The 23,420-nt window shown below is 30.5% G+C and overlaps 3 protein-coding genes across 6 annotated transcripts; all 3 read left to right on the plus strand.

Moving 5' to 3' along the window:
* The first annotated feature begins 1,442 nt into the window (after nucleotides 1-1,442).
* Nucleotides 1,443-4,435, plus strand: LOC147656606 (putative cytochrome P450 6a13). Its single transcript, XM_086914195.1, has 5 exons — nucleotides 1,443-1,802; nucleotides 2,230-2,752; nucleotides 3,149-3,370; nucleotides 3,729-3,980; nucleotides 4,067-4,435. The coding sequence occupies exons 1-5, from the start codon at nucleotides 1,467-1,469 to the stop codon at nucleotides 4,234-4,236; spliced, it is 1,503 nt and encodes a 500-aa protein (XP_086770321.1). The 5' UTR covers nucleotides 1,443-1,466; the 3' UTR covers nucleotides 4,237-4,435.
* Nucleotides 4,436-6,289: 1,854 nt separating this feature from the next.
* LOC147656607 (putative cytochrome P450 6a13) lies at nucleotides 6,290-9,433 on the plus strand. Its single transcript, XM_086914182.1, has 5 exons — nucleotides 6,290-6,970; nucleotides 7,384-7,906; nucleotides 8,195-8,416; nucleotides 8,759-9,010; nucleotides 9,102-9,433. Exons 1-5 carry the CDS (start codon nucleotides 6,638-6,640, stop codon nucleotides 9,269-9,271), a joined length of 1,500 nt encoding a protein of 499 aa, XP_086770308.1. The 5' UTR covers nucleotides 6,290-6,637; the 3' UTR covers nucleotides 9,272-9,433.
* A 944-nt stretch (nucleotides 9,434-10,377) lies between these two features.
* On the plus strand, nucleotides 10,378-22,920 carry LOC100869595 (potassium voltage-gated channel protein Shaw). 4 transcript variants are annotated; one of them, XM_086914178.1, is made up of 7 exons: nucleotides 10,378-10,781; nucleotides 11,609-11,989; nucleotides 14,646-15,032; nucleotides 18,444-18,731; nucleotides 19,894-20,103; nucleotides 21,326-21,496; nucleotides 22,635-22,920. In XM_086914178.1, the coding sequence occupies exons 2-7, from the start codon at nucleotides 11,693-11,695 to the stop codon at nucleotides 22,875-22,877; spliced, it is 1,596 nt and encodes a 531-aa protein (XP_086770304.1). In that variant the 5' UTR covers nucleotides 10,378-10,781; nucleotides 11,609-11,692; the 3' UTR covers nucleotides 22,878-22,920. The 4 variants fall into 4 exon arrangements, with proteins under 4 accessions (XP_086770304.1, XP_086770306.1, XP_086770305.1 ...); XM_086914180.1 differs by having other exon boundaries at nucleotides 10,393-10,781; nucleotides 22,717-22,920; XM_086914179.1 differs by lacking the exon at nucleotides 22,635-22,920 and adding an exon at nucleotides 21,572-21,908 and having other exon boundaries at nucleotides 10,393-10,781.
* The last annotated feature ends 500 nt before the right edge of the window (nucleotides 22,921-23,420 follow it).

Here is a 23,420-nt window from a genome sequence, read left to right on the forward strand (position 1 = left end):
GAATATAGCATACTAATGAAAATAATTTGAATTGTGTCATAATATAGTGTGTCCTGATATAAACAATATTATTGTATATTAATATATAATATTGCAAGCAAACTACGTTCCGCTTCCAAAAATAAAAATGTTTTTTATTTTTTTACAAAAATACCAAAATTAATCAATCAATTTCCACATAGTTAATCATTGAATCAATGATTTGCACATCATTATTGGATATTAATAAGCAAATGTCACTATCTTCGGATTAATCTGAAGAGATTAAGAATAAAAAGAGAATAAAAAGATATGTTGCACGTTTTGAAATGTTCACAAATATTGCGATTTGAAAAAATAACGTTTTGTACGTATTTTACTATAATTTACTATAATTAATGTAAATTATAGTAAATAACAATATATCATATCCTAAAAGTTTATAAACGTCATGTCTTAATGAGGAAGATAAAATCATCCATCATGCTTGAATAGTACTAAATATTTACATATATTGCATATTTCATTTGAATAAATTATTATAAATTTTTAAAATTATTATAAATTTTTATTATAAATGAACACTTTTTATTATTAACATCAGAGATTATTATATGCGAGATATAAATAGTATAATAAAATTTATATAATGATGCATTAGTCCGAATACATGTTCTACATATATATTTTCCATATGTATTCAACTAAGAAGCATTTTTAATAATGGATTTCTTCACATATAAAAATAGCAAAAGATAAATATATTTTATTTAAATTATAGTGAAACAAATCACGAAAAAAAGATTTTTATATAAATAATCTCGAAAATTATAAGTAATAATAACGTTGGATGCATACATAAATAAACGTTCTTCAAATTCTTCGTAACATAATTTCAAAAATTATTGAAGTAGCGACATAATTCATCGATTTTAATTCGCAAAGTATGGTATCTATCGTATATATTTTTATTATAATATATTCCATTTAAGTAAAGCTATCGATATTCAAATCTATTTTATCAAATATGACTTAAAAAGGAAATGTTAATGATAATAAAATTATTTCATCTATTAAATACATAAAACGTTTTATGTTAATAGTTAATAGTGTCAATTAAATAAATTTGTTGTTTATAAATAGCGCTTATTTGAACATAAGCAGTTAGTTTTAGTAGTGTTTTCAAATAATTTCTAAAATATTTATAACACCATACATAATAGATTCTTATAAGTCAATAATAATTTAAATATAAATTAATGAATGATAAGAAAATTACGAAAGAAAATTCGAATATTCTTCATTTCGTGTTTCGTAAAATCAAAAAATTTAATTATATTTTATAACACGTTCTTTAAAATATCAATAGTTTAACGATATTGAACAAAATTAATTATATTAACTAATACTTGATTAAAGCGTATTGCTAATTCAAAAAATTAATTCTTAATTAATTCTTCGCATTGTATAATAACAAAATTTAAAAAATGTATACTAATTTAGAAATTTTTTGTGGAATAGTAGTGACGCTTATTGCGCTCTACTATTATTTAACGATTAATAAAAATTTTTGGAAAAATCGTGGAATACCTGGACCAAAACCCATATTGGGATTTGGCAATATGAAGGAGGTATTGTTAGGAAGAGAATCGATAACACAATTTCTTACAAAAATGTATCGTGAATATAAAAACGAGCCTATAATTGGAATATTTGCAACAAGAACACCTGAATTAATCATCAATGATCCAGATCTCATAAAAACTATCTTGATTAAAGATTTCTCTAAAATAATGAATCGAGGATTATTGCCAGTGGTCTCAGTAAGTATGAAAATAATACTGTATACGATATCAAGTTATACTTTCACAATAATAAAAAAATAAATTGATATTCATTCTTTTTTACAATTTGTGCTATAAGAGATATTTCATTCGAGTAAGTAATTAAAAAAAAAAATAGAAAATAAAAGTAATGTAATTAATGCGCGCTATTTCTAATTAATATTTTTTTATCTATATGAGATATACTTCGATTTTACCTTATGGTAACATTCCATTATCATAAATGATATCCTATAAATTTTTACAATTATTCTATAGCCTAAATGAAGAATATTACATATATTTTTTATTTCTAAATAAAAATAACAAAGTGAATAAATAATGATTAATTATTGAAGATGTAAGAGACAAAGAAATATTCTAAATAAATAATATTTGATTTTTTCTAATATGTTCAATGCTTCAGGGTGAACCATTATCTCAACATCTTTTCGCGTTGGAGGCAGAAAGATGGCAGGCGTTAAGAAAACATCTCACACCAGTATTTACTGCCAATAAACTTAAAGGAATGTTTTCCTTGATTCTTGAGTGTTCTATGCATTTCGTAACTTACGTGGATAGTTTGGTAAAAAAAGGAGAACCTATCAACGTACGAGAAGTTGCCGCAAGATTTACCACAGATGTCGTTGGAAGCTGTGGTTTTGGTGTGGACATGAACTCATTGTCGGAAAAAGAGAGCGAATTTCGACGACTTGGAAAATCTGTTTTTGCCACAGATTACGCAAGAATAATAAAGCATAGAATCAGAGAGTTTACGCCGCGACTTTACAATTATATTCTTTATTTATGGCCGACAGACGAAATGGCGGAAAATATGATAAAACTAACGAGAGAAACACTGGAATACAGAGAGAAGAACAATATCTTGAGGCCCGATTTTATGAATATACTGTTAGATCTCGAGAAACATCCGGAAAAGATTGACCTCCGTTAGTATATCCATATTTATTATGTAGAAAAAAAGTCGTTTGTAAAAAAATTTTTATAACTTGGCAATTTTGGTATCTTCTTTTTAATAGATATTCTTTTAAAGATTTATTGCAAGATAACTTATTCTCCCTGTTTAAATTCGAAAAAGAAGAAAAAAAAAATAAAGTCATTCATTGATATATTATTTATTACATAATTATTAGTATTTTATTTTTTAAAATATAATTGCTTAAAATAACGCTATTTAACTAAACTAAATAGTTATAATCTTAGATGGAAATTTTACTTTTATGCGAATGAAAAAAATCTTTGTTTGTTTATAATAACTATTTTGTATTCTAAAATTAAAAAATAATATATTATCCATTTTTCTATTCCTTTTTATCCTATTTTAGACGTAACAAATGAATTCTTGGCGGCACAAGCGTTTATTTTCTTTATTGCCGGTTTCGAGACTTCGTCAACAACGATTAGCAATGCTCTTTATGAATTAGCTTTGAATCCTGATATTCAGGACAAGTTACGAAAAGAAATCAAAGAATTTGAAGAAAAAAATGATGGAGATTGGAAGTACGAAACCATAAAGGAAATGGAATATTTGGAAAAAATTTTTCAAGGTGAATAGTTTTTTTAAATGTAATTTCTGACTTTCAAATCAAGATATAAATTTTATTTCTTCGTATACCTAATTATTTTCATTTACATTTCACTTTATAACAGGTGTTAATATGTTCATAAAAATTTAAAGAGTCAATGCTAAAAATGATAGTTTATGTATATTTTATGTCTTCATCTAACGAAATTAATTTTCGCTCGTTTTGGTCACTAGAATCTTCAAAGGTATTAGTGTGTCACTAATGTATTAACACTTTGAACGATTATTCGTAATTTTACGCTACCTTTAATTGCTATTTTTATATTTTTTCTATATTCTATTCTACATATATATATATTTTTGTATATGCTATTCCACAGAAACTCTAAGAAAATATCCATCTTTGCCATTTTTAAACAGAGAAATAATTGATGATTATACTATCGGAAATAATAAAGTGACACTTCCAAAAGGGTTAAAAATATGGATACCGACTTACGCCATTCATAACGATCCGGATATTTATCCTGATCCAGAAAAATTTGATCCTGAAAGATTTTCAGAGGATAATATAAAACAAAGACATCCTATGCATTTTTTACCTTTTGGTCATGGACCAAGAAATTGCATTGGTATGTATAATATAGGAATTTAAAATCAAATATAATATGAGAAAAGAAATAGCAATAATACGATATTAATTAGAGTTTTGTTCCAGGTTCACGATTTGCCGTATATCAAGTAAAAATTGGATTGATAGAAATTCTTCGAAATTTCAAGCTTGATGTTTGCGACAAAACGTTAATTCCTTATAAATTTCATCCACGTGCACTACTTTTATCTCCTTTCACGGATATATATTTGAAGATAACTAGATTGACGGACTAACGATTTCTAAATTTTCTAATATTCATCAGTGCTTCATAAAAATATTCACTCTAATGATAGCAAAAATATTTTATTGCTTTAGATGACATTCTATTTTCTACATTTACAGTTAGAGAATACATAATTGATTTATAGAAATAGATTTCAAAAATCAAATAAAAATCGAAGAATCAATGTCTACTTAATAATATGTATCTTTTTGTATTTTCTCAATAATATAGTAAAACAGGAACAATATTGAAAATTATCTCATGAGCATGATGTTTTCTAAAGATACCACTTATGATCAATTCTTTTTATACTGTTTTAATACTGTTTCTTGTCTATTTAGTTTTGCTTTGTCAGAGATGAAAATTTCTCAATTTTTTTTTTTTTATAATATTTCTGTCTTTCTTTTCTTTTTTCTTTGTATTTTTTCTGCATACTTGTTTTTATTGTACAATTGTAAATACAGGATATCAATTTCATTCCTTTCTCGAGACTACAATGTATTTTAACTTTCATTGTAAAAAATATAAAAATTATATTTTTATCTATGCAAAACAGCTATTAATAATATATCCTGATATATAATAAAAGTGTTTTAATGCAAATTATTGCTCGGAAATAGTAACTGAATTTGAAGTATATTTTCCCTTAATTCGGAAATAACAGAATTAGGAATTTTAAAATATATTATGAAAAAGTCTTCCGTCCAATTTTCTAATTGCAATTTTTCAAAACTCCAGCTACTTGTTTCACAATAGTCACTTATTTCAATAATTTATATAAATGTGTTTATGAATTAATAAAATAATATTAGGATTTGTTATGAAAACGATAAAGAAGATCTTATGTTTGAGAATATTGTTTGAGAGTATTGAATAAAATGCATTGAATATGGAATATTCTATTCAAACATATTTCATTTGCACTCGTAATGATATTTTATATTTGAAATATTATAAAAATCTATATATATATATATGATAATATTCTTCTACAATATTATATATTTAATTTATATAAAAATTATTATCTATATTTTATTAATTCAATTCGATAGAACCATAATGTGTATATGTATAAATTTAATTAATTTAAAACAATATAAATTTAAATTGTGCAAAAATAAAATTAAATTCACAATATACGTTATTTTATCTTAATATACAACATTACACGCAATGTTTAAAAATAATTCCGTTTAAAAAAAAAATAAATATATTTTTTACTTTTTTAAAAAAATTGATCAATTTCCATATATTTAATTCTGTAACTAATTGTAACTAATAAGCTTGTTCGAAGTGATCGACTTTTAGATACAGAAATGGTCTGACATATTTAATTTGAAATTTTGAAATGTTAACAAATGTAACATTTCGAAAAAATAATGTAACGTTTTTATAAATAATGTAAAAATGATAATTTTTCTAATCTTTGAAAATTATGAAATGACCTCCTATGATTGGACATTATGCTTTAGCGAGAAAGATAAAATCAACTATCATGTTTGAATATTTACATAAATTGGATATTTCACTAAAGAACATTATGAATAAATAATTGTCACTAATTTTATCATTAGTATCAGAGATTATTATATGCAGGATATAAATAATATTCTAAAATTTATATAATAATGTATAAGTTCAAATACATACTCTATACATATTTTACTGTACTGAGAGGTATTTTTAATAATGGATCTCTTTATACATAAAAGTAGCAAAAAATAAATCTAATTCGTTTAAATTAAATTATAAGCAATAATAACGTTGGATGTATAAATAAGTACACATGTTCTTTATCAAATTATTCGTAACATAATTCAAAAATTATTGAAATTCAATTCATTCGATTCACCGATGAATTCACAAAATATGATACATTGTAATTATAATATGTCCATGCATTTTATCATACTATTTTAAAATCTCATTAAAGATTCAAAATCAATATTCAAATATCCCATATCTTTTCCCATATTATCGTAACATTTGAAAATTAAATGTTAAACAATTTTGATTTATTATCGTTCGAATATATAAAATACGTTCCATAATATAACATCAGTCCTAGAGCGACATTGTTTGTGAAAGAAAAGATATTTGTTGTAAACAAAAAGACAATTAAAATTTAACATACTTTTGACCAAATAAAATTTATATCAATCAACATGCAGAGTGAAAAACATTTAAAAGTTACTTTTGCAGTTGTTAAAAAAGATTACAAAAAGTAAAGTCGTAAAAATATTCTAACATTTCTTCTATATACAGTATCAAAAAAACTTATAATTAATCACGTTATTCAAAATATCGGCAATTTCGATACAACAATATTTAAGAAAATTATCTAAATTAATTAATTTGTAGAAAGTGACAAATTCATTCTTCGCATCGCATAGCATAAAATCTAAAAAATGTATAGTTTAGAAATTTTTTGTGGAATAGTAGTGGCGCTTATTGCGCTCTACTATTATTTAACGGTTAATAATAATTTTTGGAAAAATCGTGGAATACCTGGACCAAAACCCATGTTGGGATTTGGTAATATAAAGGAGGTATTGTTAGGAAGAGAATCGATAACACAATTTCTTACAAAAATGTATCGTGAATATAAAAACGAGCCTATAATTGGAATATTTGCAACAAGAACACCTGAATTAATCATCAATGATCCAGATCTCATAAAAACTATCTTGATTAAAGATTTCTCTAAAATAATGAATCGAGGATTATTGCCAGTAGTCTCAGTAAGTAAAAAAAATAATACTGTATACGATATCAAGTTATACTTTCACAATAATAAAAAAAATAAATTGAAATTTGTCTTTTTTTACAATTTGTGCTATAATTGACGTTCTATTTGAGTAAGTAATAGTTTAGAAAAAAAAAAAAAAAAACAATAGTAGTATAATTAGTGCAAACTCATTTTTTATCTATATACGACATATTTTCATTTTACCTTTTCATTATCATAAATGATATCTTATCAATTTTTAAAATTATTCTATGTTGTATGTTTAAATGCAGAATATTATATATATATTTTATTTCTAAAAATAACAAAGTGAATAAATAATGATTAATTATTGAAGTTGTAAGAGACAAAGAAATATTTTAAATAAATAATATTTGATTTTTTCTAATATGTTCAATGTTTCAGGGTGAACCATTATCTCAACATCTTTTCGCGATAGAGGCAGAAAGATGGCAGGCATTAAGAAAACATCTCACACCAGTATTTACTGCCAATAAACTTAAAGGAATGTTTTCCTTGATTCTTGAGTGTTCTATGCATTTCGTAACTTACGTGGATAGTTTGGTAAAAAAAGGAGAACCTATCAACGTACGAGAAGTTGCCGCAAGATTTACCACAGATGTCGTTGGAAGCTGTGGTTTTGGTGTGGACATGAACTCATTGTCGGAAAAAGAGAGCGAATTTCGACGACTTGGAAAATCTGTTTTTGCCACAGATTACGCAAGAATAATAAAGCATAGAATCAGAGAGTTTACGCCGCGACTTTACAATTATATTCTTTATTTATGGCCGACAGACGAAATGGCGGAAAACATTATAAAATTAACGAGGGAAACATTGGAATACAGAGAGAGAAACAATTTCTTTAGGCCCGATTTTATGAATATACTATTAAATCTCAAGAAACATCCGGAAAAGATTGACCTCCGTTAGTATATCCATATCTATTGTAGAAAAAAAGTTTGTAAAAAAATGTTTATAACTTGGCAATTTTGGTATCTTTTTTTTAATACTTATTTTATTAATGATTTTATTGCAAGTTAACATTATTCATTATATTATATATTATTTATTATAATTATTAATATTTTATTTTTTAAAATATAATTGCTTAAAATAACGCTGTTCAACTAAACTAAATAGTAATAATCTTTGTTTGTTTATAATAATTATTTTGTATTCAAAAATTTTTCTATTCTTTTTTTTCCTATTTTAGACATAACAAATGAATTATTGGCGGCACAAACGTTTATTTTTTTTGTTGCCGGTTTCGAGACTTCGTCAACAACGATTAGCAATGCTCTTTATGAATTAGCTTTGAATCCTGATATTCAGGACAAGTTACGAAAAGAAATCAAAGAATTTGAAGAAAAAAATGATGGAGATTGGAAGTACGAAACCATAAAGGAAATGGAATATTTGGGAAAAGTTTTTCAAGGTGAATACTACTAAATAGTTTTTTCAAGTGTAATTTCTAACTTTCAAACCAAGATTTAAATTTTATTTCTTCGTGTGCCTAATTATTTTAATTTACATTTTACTTTATAGCAAATATTAATATGTTCGTAAGAATTTAAAGAGTCAATCCTAAATACGATAGTTGGTATATTTTATGTCTTCATCTAACGAAATTAATTTTCATTCGTTTTGGTCACTAAAAATCTTCAAAGGTTTATTAGTGTACCACTAACGTATTAACATTTTGAACGATTATTTGTAATTTTATTTATAGTTTTATTCATAATTTTATTCTTTTTAATTCCTTATCCTATATTTACAGAGACTCTAAGAAAATATCCATCTCTGCCATTTTTAAACAGAGAAATAATTGAGAATTATACTTTCGAAAGTAATAAAGTGACACTTCCAAAAGGATTAAAAATATGGATACCTATTTACGCCATTCATCACGATCCAGATATTTATCCTGATCCAGAAAAATTTGATCCTGAAAGATTTTCAGAGGATAAGATAAAACAAAGACATCCTATGCATTTTTCACCTTTTGGTCACGGACCAAGAAATTGCATTGGTATGCACTTGTATAGTAGAAATTTAAAATCAAAGATAATATAAAAAAATAAAATGATAATTGTACGATATTAATTAGAATTTTGTTCCAGGTGCACGATTTGCTGTGTATCAAGTAAAAATTGGATTGATAAAAATTCTTCGAAATTTCAAGCTTGATGTTTGCGATAAAACGTTAATTCCTTATAAATTTCATCCACGTGCACTACTTTTATCTCCTTTTACGGATATATATTTGAAGATAACTAGATTGACGGACTAACGATTTTTCATTTTAATTTGAACTTTATCATTATTTAGCTTAAATTATTATTTAGCATTAACAACAAGATCTATAATCTATATATATAGTAAGTATAGTATATTCAACAATGTAAATAAAAAATATAATATAATAATTATATTATGGTTTATTAACAATTTATCTAAAGTTTTTTCTATTTAGTTTTCTTGAGACTATTTTTTCTAAAATTTTATCCATCGTCGTTTCTCAAATATAGTAATGAAATGTTGGTTAATATAAATTTTTTAAAAGTTATTCTCTATTGTTGCTTATCGTTATATCTTATTGAAAAATAAGGTTCCATTTTTTTCCATTTTTTGTACTACAATTAAAAAATACATATTTGGTTTATACATATAAGTTTCAAATATCAAATAGAAATCGTGGAATTAATATTATGTTAATATATCTTTACACGGTAAAATAGAAAATTAAGAATTAAGAATTTTTTGAACTTTAGTAAAATGTTTTAACAAAAGATAGCGCTAATGATCAATTTTTACTTGAATATCTATTCTTCCATTTCAATTTACTTTGACTGTACTTATTTCATCTAAAAATTCGAAATTATAATATGTCTTAATCTTTAATGTAAAAAATATAAAATTCATATTCTATTTTTATCTAAACATAATATGTCTCGATATTTTAACAGAATTAGAAACGAATTTTGAAATCTGAAAGGTATCAAAATCTTCTATCGAAGAATTTCATTTATCGAATCCTTCCAATATTTTGAAACTTCAATTATCCGTTTTATAATAGTTTATATATATTATAAATATTGAGAGTGATATCTTAATAATAATGGAGATAGTGAATAAAAAAATGTATTGAATTTTAAGTATATTTTATATTACTTCTTCTATGATCGTAGATAAAACGATATTTTACGCTTACCATGAAATGTGCACATTAATATTAATTAATCTTCACGTGAATAAAGGATGAACGACTCTTTGATGGGAAAGTAAATATTTTCCATCTCGTATCCAGAATGGATCGATTTCGTCGGTTCGCGATTCGATGGTAACACGAACGTTCGCGGTTGGCCACATAAATAAACAGAGTCGAATTTATAGAACTCGTGCTGTTCGGTTATTCCTCCCCGTGAATTCTTCGACCGCGGAGAATCGTCGATATTCTCTCCATCAGTAACGTGTCGAGATGCGAAGTGAATATATATTTTTTTTAATTTCGAGTAAATTATTTTTCGAGTGTATACTATAAAATTTTTACGCTTACTTACAAAACAGAAATATAAACGAGAAATGAAATAATATATGCAATAAATAAATTATATCATTATTATTATATATCTTATTGATTAAATTTTGTGAAAATATAATTCTACATACAATATTAGTGCCTGATAAAAATGTGATTGTTGAAACGTGTTTGTGTAACAAGGATTTTATTAAAATATAATAATATTAAAGTAATATTGTTTTAAACTTATCTATCCATCTACATCTTTTTCCATATAAATGTACGTATGAATTATTTACAAAATTTGAATATTAAATATTATTATTTCGTATAATATTAATTTCTAAAAAAGATAATAATTATTTCTAAAAAATTAATCACGATAGTATTTCCATAAAATATTTAAACTCTAACTTGAGCAAATAGCAAGAAATTCAAGTTCTAAAAATAAAAGCATCTTCCAAAATATATTATATAAATATATTCCGGCATTCTTTGTGTTGCGCGCGCGTGTATATATATATTTTATTACGTGGAAAGTAAGACTAAATTTTTGGAAAAATTTAGGAAAAAAAAGAAACGATTTTGATCTTATATCAACTAATCAAATCGGTTTAATCAATAATAATTAATTAGTAAATTAATGTACAAATAAAATGCTCGATTCAATTCGTTATTTCTCGAAAGAAATAAAGATTTCTTCAAACAAACGATACAAATTGTGGCTATTAAAAGAATATAACGTATCATCGATGAAAGACTTCGTTTAAATTGCACAATCGATGATTTCCTCGCGAAATAATTCTTATTTTTAACCTATTCTCTTATCGATTTTCCCAAGAGTTTTGTAATACTAATTCTCGAACTCTTTTCACGTGAATTACAATGAAGATTATTCTAATCCGACAAGAAATACTTTTATGTAAAAAAGATTCTAAATTGACCAAGTTTCGAGGAAACATTTTTATAAAACTTTTATAACGACAATTTCGAACATCACCCATAAATAAGTTTAAACATTATTTGTGAAAAAAAGTTAAACAAATTATCGATAAAATACTCAGCGCACGTATCATCGTTCCATTAAAATCGTTATTTCACGCACAGCTGTTACCATCGGAGAGAGCTAGGATCCGAAAGTTATCATTCGAGCATCTCCTCGTACCATGCGATCCACGAAAGTCGGGAAAGATGAGGAAACTGGATGACGGCAGATGGAACGACCGTGTGATCCTGAACGTTGGTGGTGTACGGCACGAGACTTACAAATCCACGTTGAGGAAAATACCAGCGACCAGGTTATCGCGTTTAACCGAAGCACTGGTCAATTACGACCCTGTTTTGAACGAGTACTTTTACGACCGGCATCCGGGCGTCTTCGCCCAAGTATTGAATTACTATCGTACGGGAAAACTTCATTACCCAACAGACGTCTGCGGACCACTTTTCGAGGAGGAACTCGACTTCTGGGGCCTGGACTCTAATCAGGTTTGCAATTACCTTTTATTCCAACCGTGAAACGACTCTGCTTTGTTGTTTGGAAATCTGTGGTTAACGACGATACACTTGTTTCGAAGAGATAGAAATAGAAAAGAGAAAATATAAACGACTCGATATACAAAGTATTTAATTTTGATATCGTGGTACACAGTGATGGGCAAAATTTAATGGTCGAAGGTTATGTATGCGAATAAAGTTACTTCGATAATTTATTGTTCAAGACAATATTGTAATAATAATGCGGAAATAATTGTAATTGCCAAACAATCGAGGTTATAGGGAAAAGAGTAAATATTATTTTTAATAATTACTTAAAGTAACCTTATTCGAAATTTTCAACTACTTTTTCAACGGATTAATACCCAAATCTGTCGAGGTACTTAAAAATTAAAAAATTTTAAATTTGATTATGTATTCTTATTTCGCGTATGATGTTAATTTATAAAATATCTTTCTGGAGGATCGATTTTGAAGATAAATATGAGAAAGGATCTATAGAGATTCATTTGTGAAAGTAATTAATAAAAAGTTTGCGTTGTATGAAGCAAGATAAAAATAGAGCGAGGCTAAGAGGTACGACGAAGACAGAGCGGTTGTTGCTCTTCCTTCTCGATTTTATATTCTGCACGTGCAGAATCAGCACCGCTCTATGCATCTATTTTTATATGAAATTCTTTCGTACATTTAAACATATAATAATTTTCTTCTCAAAAGAAAAAGAAGAAGAAGAAAATGTTATTAGCAGCAGACGATTTGATCGATGAAAGACATAGTTTATTATTTATTGGACGATTGGCAGCAGCTTAAATATATAGTGTGAATCGAAAATCAAAGAGAAGAATAGGTGTTTGCGCAATACGAGCTGTCGTCGGGCAAACATTTCCGATCTGTTAGCTCGATGGCGGTTCCATGGTTTCTGCATTTTGAACGAGACATTTTCCGTGGTGGCAAAGCATACATTTGTATTGGTGGCTGTGTATCCAGGAAATGGACAGGTAATCAACGTTAGTTATGCCGAATATATCGGTTATGAAATAATATTGCTTCTTTGATGAACGATTATTTTTATTCAATTAATTCAATTTCCAATTATAATAAATTTGTTGATTGAAATTTTTAGTTGCATATCACACCAGGATTCCTTTTTTTCAATTTAGATTTCAATTCTTCTCTCAGATAATATTATAATAATGTGACGTTTGATCGTTTAAATAATAATCACGATTCGCTTTTTAATTTTTTAAATCAAATTTATTTATTTTTCCTTGCTTCGATATTGCTTTCATTCTGCGCGCGTGCAAACATCGATCCAACGTTTTCATTACAAAAGAGGTATAATTTTATGAGAACATAAATGACAAAACACAATTGTCCAAAGTTGAATAATTTTCATAAATTGTAATTAGATACGAAAATAAATTTATTCCGTTTAATATTCATTTATGTCGCATTAATTAAATTAAATCGATGGCTTTTGTAGAACGATGACGAATTATCCTCCGTTTATCTTTAGTTTATAATACACGCGAAACTTTATCAACGTTCTGATTATATTCTATTAAATATTTCTCGAACGCTGCATCCACGTTATTTACGCGTAATCGTATTAGTATAAACACATTCTTGGAAAATATCGAGTTTTTATTGGAATTGTTTAAAAATATTATTCGACAACAACAAAGTTTGTATTTCACATGATCGATTCTTACCAATTTCTGATATTTTCCTCATCAATAATTTCAATAATTTTACTATCTTCTTCTCAATACATTTCAAAAGTTGGGTGAAAATAACTTTTGACTTATCGCGCGAACAAAAGTTTCTTTTATTTTCCTTCGAAACGATTCATTGATTTCATAAAATTTACTCGAACGATTTATTTTCTTTATATTGCATCCTCTTTTTCCAAATATTTCACGGAATTACGTTTTATTTCTATCATCGAGAAAAATAAAATATTTTTTAAATCCCTCGAGTCATATAATCAATTAATCAAACGTTTTTCGAGAAAAAGAGGATTTGAAAAAGAAAGGAAGAAAGATACGTACAAATAATAAATGTGAAGTAAAAAAAATATGAGAACCGAGTTTTTCACTTACTGCGTTTGCGTTTCGTTGCTTAATTAATGACGCAATCAATATCAATTAACCTTCCCGTCTTCATTCCAAATCCTCTTTTTTCCCCCGCAAGTCCCAAGAGAATTTATTCGTGCCAATTAAGACAGCGTTATAAGTGATAATAATTCTATAGTAACCAAAAAAAAAAAAAAAAAAAAGAAAAAGAAATTAATCACGATAAAGAAAATGGCTGATACTTAAACAATACATATTTCGCTATACACTATTAATAATATTAACATCGAACAACGAGGCAAACAAAGAAAAATTCTAATTTCAAACTATGCTGCAACCTCGTACCATTCGCTTTAAACCACTTTCTCCTCCTGGAAACGAAATTAATGTCCGTATTTTACCAACAATCTCTGTTCGGTTGGTAAAGTAAATTCCTGACGTATTAATTCAACAATTATACACGATATTGCTCACGATACCCATCCATCCATCCACGAGAGCAGTTTCCCTATTAATTTCGAGTGTATAACCGAAAACCCAAGCCGGTATGAAACCGTAATTCCGGGTTACAGGTGGAGCCATGCTGTTGGAGCACGTACAGCAGGCACAGGGACACTCAAGCGACTCTGGCGATCCTCGACAAATTGGACGTGGAGGGTGAGAGGCTGAGCGACGAGCAGATCGCGCGACTTTTCGGCTTGGAGGAGGAGCACGGGAAGGGGGCGTTGACGAGGTGGCAGAGGCTACGCGCACGGTTGTGGGCTCTCTTCGACGAGCCGTACTCGTCCTTCGCTGCCAAGTGCGTGGCGTGCATCTCGATACTTTTCATCTGCCTCTCGGTGCTATGCTTTTGCCTCAAGAGTCACGCGGAACGATCCGACGATTCTTATCCCCTGCTTTTTTACGTGGAGCACGCGTGCAACGCGTGGTTCACTCTCGAGATCACCCTTCGATGCTTGGTACGTTGTTCCACTAAGTTGTTTCAATAATTTTAAATAATTTCAACCCTTTGCGATTCCAATTCGAACGGTGACGATATTTATTTGATGTTTGATTCTTTTAAAATATCGCTTCGTCAATAGATGTTCCTAACCTCTTTAAGTATAATCTTATGAAGCGTGGAATGATATATTATCGAATGATTAGATTTTTCTTTTATATGAAATTGGATCGAAGTTTGACGATCACTGGCGATAGAAATATTGTTTTCAAAGTTTTCGAGTTTTGCAAGGATGGAATACGGTGAATGAAATTAGTTCGAGCGAAGACGAGTTTGATTTTTCGTTGTTGAATAAGAAGAAATTGAGGATAAAGAGTAGGAAGTAGTAGTGATAAAAATAGAGATGTGGTATAAGAAAGGGTTTATTTTATCGTGATATTTGCCCTGACAAACAAAATATCACGCAACAATATAGATTTTTAATATTCAACAAGTTATCTTTCTTTGTATGCAAAGATAGATAAAATATTGAAATGTAAAAGTTTTATACGCGCGAAATCATTTTAAGTTTTTGCTAAGAAATTCATCGAACGGATGCTGCGAATCGTGTGAAGTTGTTGGTTCGCCCGAGCGAAAAGGAACGCAAAGGGTTAAATAATTTCGACGAACGAGATTCGATCGAGTTGATGATTTATGGATGGCGTTCGTTCCATCGATCGAACGAACTTTCGACAGTTGGAGGATGGGTTGAGGGGAACGATTTTACGCGACTTTTTATCGTTTTGTATCGCGTAAAGACGAGCGACGTCCATGACGAGGCAAGCTCACGGTATAATTACGGTCCTTTTCAAGTGCACGCGAGTGACAGGGCAAAAGTGGTTCGCCAACACAATGCTACAAAGTTGGGACAAAGCACAGTTTTTGCCCAGTTATGACAGCGAACAAATTTATACGTTTCGGTACAAGTTAATTTTAGGATTAGGTTGCTAAACAAACATAAATTAGAGCCTGATGGCTTGTTTCTTGATAAAACAGTTTAAAATTACTGAATAAGTTAAGAAACGTTTATATAGTGATTGGTAAAAGTGTTTGGCACATATTCTATCCATAATTCATTCCTGGAGCTATGATATGTAGCAGTAAAATCAATTTATTACAAAGTCCGCTGTTAACAAGCGAACTTGTTTTATTGTAACACGATCAAAATTCATATGAAAATGAAGGTTTACCGCTAAATTCGCAAATTCGAAGTTACAAGTTCAGAAGATTTCTAAATTCAAAGAGTTCTAAAGCTTAAAATGATTCCTAAAGTTCTAAAGGTTTGAAAAATTCGAAAAATTCTGACAGTTCCAAAGATTCAAAAGATACGAAAAGTTCTGAAAATTTCAAAGGTTCAAAAGGTTCGAAAAGTTCTGAAAGTTTCAAAGGTCCAAAAAGTTCGAAAAATTCAAAATTTCTAAAAGTTCTGAAAGTTCCAAAAGTTCAAAAGATTCGAAAAGTTCTGAAAGTTCCAAAGGTTCAAAAGGTTCGAAAAGTTCTGAAACTTCAAAAAATTCTGACAGTTCCAAAGATTCAAAAGATTCGAAAAGTTCTGAAAGTTCCAAAGGTTCAAAAGGTTCGAAAAGTTCTGAAAGTTTCAAAGGTCCAAAAAGCTCGAAAAATTCAAAATTTCCAAAAGTTCAAAAGATTCGAAAAGTTCTGAAAGTTCCAAAGGTTCAAAAGGTTCGAAAAGTTCTGAAAGTTCCGAAAGTTCAAAAGATTCGAAAAGTTCTAAAAGTTCCAAAAGTCCAAAAGGTTCGAAAAGTTCTGAAAGCTTCAAAGGTCCAAAAAGTTCAAAAAATTCAAAATTTCTAAAAGTTCAAAAGATTCGAAAAGTTCTGAAAGTTTCAAAGGTTCAAAACGTTCGAAAAATTCAAAATTTCCAAAAGTTCAAAAGATTCGAAAAGTTCTGAAAGTTCCAAAGGTTCAAAAGGTTCGAAAAGTTTTGAAAGTTCCGAAAGGTTCAAAAGATTCGAAAAGTTCTGAAAGTTCAGAAGTTCAAAAAGTTCCAAAGGATTGAAAAGGTTCGAAAAATTCTGACAATTCAGGAGTTCAAAAAGTTCCAAAGATTCGAAAATTTCTAAAATTCAAAAAATTCTTCTAGAACGCTCGTGAATACTTTTTAAAGCCTCCTCCATGCTCGTATTGCGAAATCGCAAATCTTCGATGGAATACACAAGGGATGCACAGCAACAACACCATGGATCTTTCTGATTGTACGATAACTCCAATCTAAGAAAAATTCCTAGAACGAGACTGAGTCCACTGTTTCCCAGGAATCTGATCCGCGAGTGCTTGTAATAACTCTTTTCAAATAAGATGTCGCTGATTGCCGTTGAGACTGGAAAATGTCGTCTCAAGTCCCAAGACCACGTGATTGACGTGACTCCAACCACGTCGAATTGTTTCCAAATATACAAATTTCTCCCTCAAAAAACGACATTGTCCTCGCAACATAGATCTGTACCATTCATGTTCGAATATCCAAACATAATCGTTGCCTTAAAAAAAAAAAAAAAAATCACGAGAAAGACATCAGAAAACGTTAAAAATGTTGACACGGACACATCGTGTACGAAAAATTTTTAATCGTATCAGCTTAAAAAAATGTTAATTAGATTCTTCTTAAAAGTCTTCTTTAATTTTTTCATAGAGACAATTCTCGCGCAAATTAGCAAGATCGAATGATCGTCTGTCCGAAAATATCGTGGAACATTTCATCTCGTTAATATAATAAGGCAATCGACGAAATTTCCCCTCGAAAATTTTTCCTTTTTCCCTTTTCCGATAACGATAATATCCCTCTATTAATTCATAGCAATGCAAGTTCCACCAAGTGTTTAAATGGGAATTCAATAATTGGCCGATCGAACACCGCGAGTATCCACGTATGATTTATGCAGGATTTTCACAAGTGAAAAATCTTTCGCCACTTTGTCCACGTCGTTGGAATTTTTCCATCCACGTTTTCACGTGGAAAATCAATACGCGAAATCGCGGCGATTACCAAACGTATCACGCGAAACATAAATTACGCGAATGATGTTTCAAGAGTCGCGTGTCAAGCCCCCCCCCGTTTTCGCTTGTATTTCGTTTCGATTTTAAAACAACCGAGTGCAACAGCGACTAATCAAGACTTAGATAACGTTTTGACGGAATAATTTCGTGACAATTTCACCAATTTCTTATCTTAACTTTTTGGCGAAGTTAAAATGCGAAGATAACTTTTCTTTTCTCCCACCGAAAGTTTGAAAAAGATTCTTCTGATCTCTTTCAATTCTATCTCCACTATCCAAAGATGGAACGATGAAAATCCTTTAACCGTCCAGCTAAATTTCAATCAGACCCAAATTTATCGATTCATCTCATAATCCTCCATATACGGTTGCAGGTAAGCCCGAGTCTGAGGAGATTCGCCGTGTCGCCATTGAACGCGATAGACTTGGCCGCCACGTTCAGCTTTTACACGGAGTTCCTCACCAAATCCAGCCTGTACCTCGAGATCCTGTCGATAGCCCGGGTCCTGCGCCTCTTCAAGCTGACGAGACACTCGCCAGGTCTCAGAATTCTGATCCACACTTTCAAAGCTTCCGCCAAGGAGCTGGCGTTGCTGGTTTTCTTCCTCGTCCTTGGCATAGTCCTGTTTGCCAGCCTCATCTTCTACGCCGAGCGCCTTCAAGTAAGTTCTTCGTCCTCTCTCCAACATCGCTTACACCAGGAACAGTACACCAGGTGCAAGATTTGTGGAACGGTGATGGAACTCGTCGTAATTGGAGAAGCGGTTGTTTCTTTACCTTCGCTGCAAACTTTTGTCTCGTGGAGAAGATCGATTTTTAAAGTAATCTTTTTTAGGGGAGATAAGTTCGCTTTAGTTAAAATTGCTCGAGTGTCGAAAATGTTAATTCGAAGGAGCGAATCGATTGGAAACGCACTGATAATCCGGCATATAGGACGAATTGCATAATCGTGATTATTATTTTGCGAACAGTGATCGATGGATAAAAGAGGTGAGAGATAATATTTGTACGTACGATTATTTCGTCGACTGTGAAATTAATTATACGCAAACGTTTGAATATCGAATCATATAAAGTTTTGTATCGAACGCCATTGTATTTTATCTCATTGTCTTAAAATTGGATGGAAAGATACGAGAAGTTTATTCTTCTTACAAATACGTTTCCCTTTTTTAGCTTATCTTTGTTACGAACATTGATTGATTTTTACATCATTCTTCTCATTTTTATGCGCGTATTGCGTGCAGCCCAATATTTTAATACATTTGATAATTTGATGTTCCCCGGTATGTTGGATTATTGGAATTCCATCGAGTAAAACGTAATAGATTACCATACTGGCTATTTTCATTGATAATAAAGAACTAACCCCTCTGGTATGAATAACTGATTTTTATAAAAATTAATATACAACGTAGGAAAGAAAATATTGCATGCAATGTCGTAAATTGTTAAAATTGTTAAAATATCGAAATGGAAGAAAATTACAAATATATAATAATTTTCGTTATATTAAAAATAAAAATTTATGAAGATTGTTTGAAATTTGTATAAAAATGGATAAAAATATTTTACGACATTGAAAGATTGATGGACATAAAAAAAAAATATCACGCGTACATTTTATTTATTTATTTATTTTGATAAAAATAATATCGAAATATAATTCACCGGAAAAAATTAAAACGAAACGAAAGGAATAATTTCCATATTATTCGAGACAATTACCCTTCTCTTTTTACCAAATATTATAATTATAAAATTCTCACCACTGCTCGAGTCCATAAATCTTAAAATGACCTATGATTACGCCGTTGCCCGCAGGAGAACCCGCATAACGACTTCGACAGCATACCACAAGGTCTCTGGTGGGCTTTGGTGACCATGACGACAGTTGGTTACGGCGACATGACACCAAAAACCTTTCCCGGAATGTTCATAGGGGGATTGTGCGCTATTGCAGGCGTTTTAGCCATCGCTCTTCCGGTTCCTGTTATCGTCAGCAACTTCTCCATGTTTTATTCCCACACACAGGTTTGCATCTCGTTCTTTTTCTTTTCTCTTTTCGACTTTTAGCCTCCCACCCCAAAAAAAAAAAAAAATCAATTGAGCCAAATCATCTTAAATATCGAAATACAATAATCGCATCTAATAATTGGTTTCGAAGAACGCCAACGTTGAATAAATCTCGTTGAATAAATCGGAAAGCAAATTTTTTCTTCGCGAGTTTTTTCACACTGTGACGTTTAAATAAACCTCGCGTTTGGACACGATTTTTTTTTTCTCGAAGCGACGCGGAGAAAGTTAACGGAAAGATTCCTCTTCCTCTCCTTTTCTTTCATTTTTCCTCCTCTCATCGGATTATACAGCCGCACCGGGCGACTCTGTATAATACGCGGTCTGAATAACGCGTTCACCGAGGGGACACGGAAGCGGAAATCCATTCAGCCGGGCAACATGTAAACTTTTGCACTTTTCACCAGCCAATTTGAAAGTTTTCCACGGCTAAAGAAGTTTCTTCCCCGGCCGGGCCCGGGTGTCAATTTTTCATGCGACACCGTTCAAGCGACACCCGAATACCCGACGAATATTCGACGAGGCGAATGGGTGGGGAGAGACGACAGGTGGCGCCATCCAATTAATCGACAACGAAATACTCCGCCTCGTTACCGAGCACTTTGCCGGGATAGAGTCGCGTAACGTGCTCGTTTCTCCATCATTATTCGGAATAATACTCTTAATCCTTCGTTGGTATCGTACGATATAACATAATTAACGATCGAACCAAAGTTCAATCCTTCTGTATTTGTCCATCTGCAAGAAAAAAAAAACATTTTTCCTATTAATTCCATAATTTTATACGTTATTTCCATCTAAAATACATGTTAGATGAATCGTGTATTCGAAACGTTCGCTATTAAACGTTTCGTTGGAGCGAAGATCAAGCCTGGGCTATGAGTTTAAGGAAGCTCGAAAGTTTGCCTTGGCCAACCAACGTTTCCAAAGTTTTTCGGGGAACATCGTGAAAATTAAAGGTTTCCAGCTTGCATGCCTATTATTTCCGCCCGTTTCTTCTCCGCGAGATATTTGCGGATACTTATAAGAGGATGATGAATACGAGAAAGAGAGAGAGAGAGAGAGAGAGAGAGAGAGGTGTGTCAACAGAGTTGGTGAAGGAAGGAATGTAATAAAAAAAAAAAAGAAATAACTTTAAAGTAATAAAAAGAACGAATGCACGTCCTATTTACGCCCGCAGGCTCGTAGCAAATTGCCAAAACAAAAACGAAGAATACTACCGGCGGAGGTGCCAAGGCGATCGAGATGTTTGAGTTATCGGGATGCGAACGATATTCAATTTCAACTCGCTTCCAGATCGTTGAGACCGAGGCCGCCAACTATCGGACTGGAGAACGTTTTAAATTTGCAGGTAAATTGAAAATTCACAATTTATGCGTGTCATACCATAACACGTATTTTCGTTCGTGATACATATTGTTTGCAGCTACTAATAAAACGAATCAATCAACGAGAAGATACATTTACGTTTTCTTCCTTTCCATATTGAAATTTTTAAATTTTTCTCAAAAGCATCGATACTAAAAAGATAAGAGCGTGAGATTAATAAATAAAGGCTCTCTAACAAGATTTTAACACGTTATATATTCCCGCGAGGAAAACGAAATATCCTTCTTACAATTTATGAGAATCTAGCCAGATGTTGGAACTGGCTCTCGCTAAGAAATGAACTCGCGTCTCGCAAGCGGAGAAATGTAAAATGTAAGAGTAGCATAAGTAAGAATGTAAAACAAAAATACATGTTACATCGTTTTGAACTAAAATATCAGAGTGTGGATTTTAATAATTCAGACTTTTTAATTAGGCACAAAAAGAGTAGAAATGGGTTGAAGATTTGGGAGATTTCGAAATTCGAAATCTTTTTTTTTTTTTTTTCTTAAATCGATTCAAAAAATGTTAAAATCTCTCTAACAGATCATTTGCATGATTAAAATTTTTAAAGATGATACAGTTCTCTTCTCTGAGTTTCTAAAACTTTTTGATTAATTAATTAAGTACTCGAAACTTTGGTTTACGATTCCCTATACCGGAATATTTTTCTATATCGGTCCACCATAATTTTAATCCATAAAAGTTGATGATCTATAGCATTCGATTAATCTTCCTTAGCGGTAATCCTGTCCTCCGCGATGAAACAGAAGAAATTAATCTAAAAACTTTTATCCATCTATAATTGAGAATTGCTGAATCGGTTGTATACCGATGATTGATTACGTTTTTTTTTCATTATTTCATGGATAAATGTTGCAAAGTTATTAATCTTAATGATAAAAATACGTAATGCATGGTTTTTCTGAAAACTCGATTGAAAAAATTATTATCACTGCTATTTTATAATAATAAAAGGTGTATTGAAAAATATACGTGGAAAACTTTGCTTGCTATTAGATTGTTCGATATAATAACTCTATTGTTGCATACTAATTGAGCCTGTTCCACACGTTCATATCTCTTTCTTTTTTTTTCTTTTCGTACTTCTTTTCATACAGCCTAATATCATGATAAATTTACCACGAGAGTCCAACGCCGGAGGAACCATAAATTCTGACAGAGTGGATTCTCCTCTCCTAGCTAGCAACAATCCCATGAAAAATGGGAAAACGGTCGACGAAGCCGTGCTGGATGACTTGCTTCAAGAGGAGGGGAGGAGAAGGGGTAACTCGTTCACGGAGAACCGTAAAGGCGTACCTCACACTTGTCTCGTCGTGGCTGATTGTTCAGAAACGATGTAATAAAAATCATACGATCATCGAATAAAAAATATATTTTCACCAACACGAGAATTATAACTATCCTAGCAAATTTTCTTCAATCCCCTCGACGACAAAAAGTTTGTTCTTCCTTTTTATTTGATTGAAAAAAAAAAAAAAAACAAGAACAAGTAGCGAGTATTATTATTTCAAATAATCGGTCGAATCAGGCGAGAAGAGATGGTGAGTGAAACGTGTCGATATCAGGCAAACAGCGTCTATGAAAATATTATCGGTGAAATGATTGTCGTTAATCCAGCGGTAACCCCGGCAGAATCAATGATCGCATCGGAGGAGAACTTGATCAGAATTAGAACCGCGCGGTTAAAGTAACAGATGTCGTCGAAAGACGTGATATAGCCGCTCATATATATATATATATATATATCTTTCTCTCTATATAACCGACCTATTTACCGAATGGGTGAGTGATCAATCGTGTTCGAATAAAAATGAAAGTAGGTGAGAGGAGAAGGTGGAACAATGGCCAACGTGCAATTATTCCCGTATATAACGACGTTCAAT

The sequence above is a fragment of the Apis florea genome, unplaced genomic scaffold (assembly GCF_048593485.1).
Source record: "Apis florea isolate Af1SG1 unplaced genomic scaffold, ASM4859348v1 contig_3585_pilon, whole genome shotgun sequence".
In the NCBI taxonomy this organism is placed as follows: Eukaryota; Metazoa; Arthropoda; class Insecta; order Hymenoptera; family Apidae; genus Apis; species Apis florea.